General features: G+C 48.0%; 1 protein-coding gene across 1 annotated transcript; it reads left to right on the plus strand.

Annotated features, from left to right (window-relative positions):
• The first annotated feature begins 3,188 nt into the window (after positions 1-3,188).
• Positions 3,189-4,850, plus strand: LOC115691149 (uncharacterized). The gene is made up of 2 exons (XM_056302462.1): positions 3,189-3,499; positions 3,707-4,850. Exon 2 carries the CDS (start codon positions 3,729-3,731, stop codon positions 4,848-4,850), a length of 1,122 nt encoding a protein of 373 aa, XP_056158437.1. The 5' UTR covers positions 3,189-3,499; positions 3,707-3,728.
• Positions 4,851-5,279: the final 429 nt, after the last annotated feature.

Below are 5,279 nucleotides of genomic sequence, written 5' to 3' on the forward strand. Positions count from 1 at the left end.
CGGGTGCGAATTTGGACTAGTAGACCTCCCTCGTGGTAGTTTGATTTAATTAATTTGGCTTTTGTCCCTTATTATATTCTAGGATTAATTTGGACCTTTAGATCGTTTTCAGTTTTAAATATGGGCCATCGGATCGCAATTATTATTTGAATCTTTATTTATTTATTTCGCGTCTCTCTCTCTCTTTCTCTCTCTTTCTCTCTCTCTTTCTCTCTCTCCGGTCACTTTCCCCCCTTCACACGTCTGTCCCCCCTTGTCAGATCCATCCACTCCTCTCTCTCTCTCTCTCTTCCTTTTCTTTCTTTCTTCTTCTTTTCTTTTCTTCCTCTCTTCTTCTTCTTCTCCATGGGTCTTCTCTTCCGGTCGCGACTGCTCTGGCCTTCTGCTTGCTGCTCACCGGGACCAAGCACAGCCACCAGTTCGCCGTTCGCCTCGCGCCGCCGTCGCCCGACTCGAGCCGCGCGCCGCTGCACGCCGCCGCGACCGCCGCTCACCGGCCTGCGCGCTGTCCCCGGTCCGCCGCGTTGCACACGAGCAAAGCAGCTTCGCGCCGCATCCGCCGCGGTCCGACGTCATCTAGCCGTCCGCCGGCTTGTCCTCCGTCGCCCGGCCACCCGAGACACCGCCGTGCCGCCTTCGGCCACCGCGTGACCTCCTCTTCCCCTGTTTCTCTCTTCCCCGGTGCTTTCCCCTGTTTGGGCTCCAGGCTTCGCCGCCGCCGCGTGCCGCCGCCGCTCCGCCTCTGCCTCCCAGTCTCTTCCCTCAGCCACCTCCGCCGACCTGCCGTTCCCCCTCGGCCGCCACCACCTCCCCTTCCCCTGTTTTTCATCCTCCCCGACGCCTCCCTTGTTTTGGGCTCTTCCCGGCGCCGCCTCGGCCAGCCGCCGCACGCCGCCATTCCGGTCGCTGCTGCTGCTCCGTCCGCCACCACCCGTGTCACATCCCGATTTGGGCCTGGGAAGCCGCAGGTAAATTGTATTATCCTCAATTTTAGTCCCTGGGAGTTGGCTATGGTTTAAGTTTGATGGTTTTCCAATCGGAACTAAATTGTTTTCTCTTGTTTTGGAAAACCCAGTTTCGGATCCTTTGTATCCCTTATTTTTGTTATTTTTGGGGAGACTTTTGTGATCCGAATTTCAGAATACTTCCTTCTTGAAAGTTATTCCAAACATCTTGAAGTTTTACATACTTTAATTTCAGAATTTTTGGAGTTGATATGAGTGGTACGATGGACTGATTTTCGGACCGTGTGAAACTGCCCAGAATGGGTATTTCGGTGATGTTCACACCGTATTTATTTTCTACAAGCTTTTCTGGGCCGATTTTGGAAAAGTTTCCTTTAAGAAAGTTGTTGAGAACTTCCTTTTCTATAAAGTGTATAAATTTGGGAATTTTATAAGATGATTTGGATTCTGGACAGAGCTTACTTTGAGAAACACGAATTCTGTTCCAGTGATCTGTTTTTAGTCTGTCTTTGAGCTACTAAAAATAGTGTTTAAAGAGAGATTCAGATTTAGTATTCTCATAAAAAATGTTTGTTAAGATCTTGTTTATGACATATCCGAATTTGAGAATTTTCGGAGTTCATTTACTATGTTCTTAAGTCCAATTTCGTAAACAGTGCAAAACTGTCCGGTTTTGTCAGATTTCAAAGATTCGGCATTTTCTATACGAGAACGTTGGAATTTGGACTTGGTGTCTTCTGGTGATTTAAAGTACACGTTCTGAGCTTTCAAATGAGATATTTTATACTTTGATTGGAGAAGACCCTAGAAAGTTTGACAAAGTCAAACCTTATCCCCTTCATTATTGCTTGTAATTAATGCTTGGTCTTCTTTTTCCACAAGCATTTATGAAGCCAATTATGAAGCTTGGTCATCAAGTATTGGCCAAGAGGAAAGAGGAGGCCACGGCAAGGAAGGGGGGAGAGAGAGAGGAAGTCACGGCCAATGAGTGAGGAGAGAGAAAGGAAGAATAAATGGGCCATTATGACTTTTTGGATGACACGTGCGCTTACCACGTACTTTGATGATGCGTACGCTTACCTCACACCCCCACGTGACACGTGCGCTTACATCATTGACTTCTTAGCCAAGCCAATTCCTCTATAAATAGAAGCCATTAGGAAGAAAATGACACACCCACTCTCACACACACAAAGCGGCAAGAGAGAGAGAGAGAGAGAGTGCCGGGATAGGGAGAGAGAGAAAGAGCCGAAATAGAGAGAGAAAGAGAAAGAAAGAGAGAGAAAACCGAGAGAGAGAAAGTCAAGGGAAAGAAAAGAAAGGGGTCGACACCGTGAGTTGCCGAGATCCCGAGGCCGTCGTCTTTCCCATCCATTTTTTACTCTCTAGTTCTGGTTTCGTTAAGAGTAAGTAAACTTCCTAATATCGGGAAAGGAAGTTGTGATACGTTGTGACACGGTTTGCTTGGACCGTTTCTCGGTCATTTGGTTGGTTGTGGTTGGTTCATTTCTCGATTTAATCATGTTTCATGTTTGACGTTTGTTTTGGAGATAGAACCGAGACTTGGATGGCAAGGTGCACATGTTATAGCCATGCTTGATGTTCTCTTGTATGAACTTTGCTATTGATCTGCCATTGATGCGGGTGCGGTAACGGCTGACTTGTGCTAATGGCGATCCCCTCGTCCTCGCTTGATATTAGTAGGTTTACTTGCTGAGTCTCCCCGACTCATCCCCCGTTGTTTTCCCCTTTTTCAGGTCCGTAGGATGGCGTCTCCCCCAGCCCGCGTTGGCAATCCCGTGGAGCAGAGAGCCGAAGTGCTCACCGTGATAGATGTCAGTAAAGAACGCGCCTACCGTCGAATCACGACGCTTGAGACGTTCGATGAGGGCCTAACGGACTTGGTGCCTCAGGGCGGGCCGGCTCCGGGATAAAGCCACGGGTGGGATGTGAGATGGCCAGGCGGACGGGACCGGGGTGGAGGTGAAGAAGCGAGTAGTGAGAAGCCATAGTGGGTATAGGATAACCCAAGTCAAGTTTTGCCATTTGTAGTCGGCTATGAAAAACGTGTTATTTGCCATGGCCCGAAGGGCTTGTTAAAACATGTTTGCATGCACTGTGAACATAAGGTTTGCTCATGATGCTGTTTTTCTTAATCCCGCTGTTGTTTTTAACGTGATTATCTCGAGAAATGCTTCCGCTTGTGTATTATGAAAGATAATAATGAACGGGACGTCACGTTAATGACCCCGAGGTCGGGGCGTCACAGTCTAATTTGGTATCAGAGCAGGTTCCCCTCCAGTAAGTGCAAGTTCGGTGTTGAGCCAAGAAGAGGCTGTGGAATCCTGAAAGGACCCGATCCAATGAGGGCGGGGAGTGGTCGCCGAGGTAGAACCTGATCAAGGAGCGGCTCTTGGCTAGGAAGTGGACGCCGGGGCATGAGGCCTGATCAAGGTGCGGCTTCTAGCAAGAGTGATCGCCGGGGTTGAAGACCTGAACAAAGAGCGGCTCCTGGCAAGCTTCTAGGATGATGGGTAAGAGAGGAAGAAACCGAACTATGCACTGAATGGGGGAGAACGATTCTAAAATCCAAGCGAAAATAAAGACCTGGAGTGATAAGGTGCGCTGAAGTTGGGGTAGTTAGCTAGGAAACACCCCTGCGCATGTGAATGATTGATTGTGGTTGAATAGGTTGTGTGCTAATATTTGTTTGTGACCACTGACCTATTCTTGTGTTGTAGAAAGACCCCTTAGAATACCAATATGAGTGCTCGGAACCCGACTGCGACCTCGACCTCGAAGGGGAAGTCAAATCAAGACCCCCGAATAGACGGAATTCTGCAGGCTCTGGCGACCGTAGGAGAACTGTTGGGACAGCAGGCCCAACAACGAATGCCTAATGCTGAGAATGTGGCAGCAAATGGAAATGGAAATGGTGGCCGTACGATGCACAGATTGGTCGAGCAATTCCTGAAGCTCCAACCCCCAAAGTTTGTCGGAACTGGAGATCCCGAAGAAGCGGAGTCCTGGATCGATGAACTCCAGAAGGCATTTGAGCTTTTGAGATGTTCCGAGGAAGAGAAAGTTACCTTAGCAGGCTATCAACTGCAAGGTAATGCCAGCTATTGGTGGAAAGCGACCAAGGAAATCGTGTTCCCAGAAAATGCTGCTGTCAACTGGAATGCTTTCATTGAAGCATTCAACGGAAAGTATTTTTCCGAATGTGCTCGCGACCGAAAGATGAAGGAATTCTTGCAACTTCAACAGAACAACATGACGGTGGACCAGTACGAAGCAAGGTTCGCTCAACTGTCAAGGTATGCCCTTAAACTTATTGAAGATCCAGTGGAAAGGGCAAAAAGATTCCGAGACGGTTTGAAACCAGACATCCGGAGACAGTTGGTGCCGCTGAACCTCAAGGATTACAACGAGCTGTATGAACGCGCGCAGCTGGTGGAGAAAGAGTCCCTGGAACGAGCTGCCACGGCGACTAACCAAGGAAAGCCTTATCATCCGGCTTCTCAATCCAACCAGCATCATGACAAGAGACCGATGTCGGGAGAAAACCATTTCTCCACTCCCAACAAGAAGATAAAAAATCAGAAGCCAATTTCCACTGCAGGCGATGCGTGCCATACTTGCGGAAGGTTTCATGGAAATGCTCCGTGTCCAAAACAAACGGGAGCATGTTTCGGCTGTGGTCAACAAGGCCACCGCATAAAGGACTGCCCGCAACGACAGCAAGTGAAGCAGTCACAACAACCACTGGTGATGCAACAAAAAGAAGTTCCATCGCATGATAATCGTCCTCCAGCTCAAGGAAGGATTTATGCAATTACTCAAGAGGAAGCGGAAAACTCCAAGAATGTTATTACGGAGACTTGATAAATCGGGTGATCGGAACTGTACTTGTATTGTTTTATCATAGTATTTATGTACGACGTTTCAATGTATAAAAAAAAACCAAGCAAGCAAGCATAAGAAATATTTAAGGATGGTAAAAGATAAATCAGAGTGGCGCAGCGGAAGCGTGGGAAGCCAAAGCTAGAAGATGCTCCATAAAGAAAAATTTTCGACGTTTTCCGAAAAAGCTAAACAAGGCTACCTTTAGAAAGGAAGGTAGAATCCAACTGTAATAACGGTTATCAGCAAAGCATCAAGATGGCACCATTCGAGGCATTATACGGTCGAGCTTGCAGAACTCCGGTCTATTGGAACGAGGTCGGGAAAAGAAGGTCAGGGGTCCAGAGCTAGTCCCACTCACCTTAGATGCTGTCCAAATAAGTAGAGAAAAACTTAGGACGGCACAAGTCG

Source organism: Syzygium oleosum, unplaced genomic scaffold, assembly GCF_021117445.2.
Source record: "Syzygium oleosum isolate NSW1041296 unplaced genomic scaffold, Sole_v2.1 Sole_v2.23, whole genome shotgun sequence".
NCBI classification, from domain to species: domain Eukaryota; kingdom Viridiplantae; phylum Streptophyta; class Magnoliopsida; order Myrtales; family Myrtaceae; genus Syzygium; species Syzygium oleosum.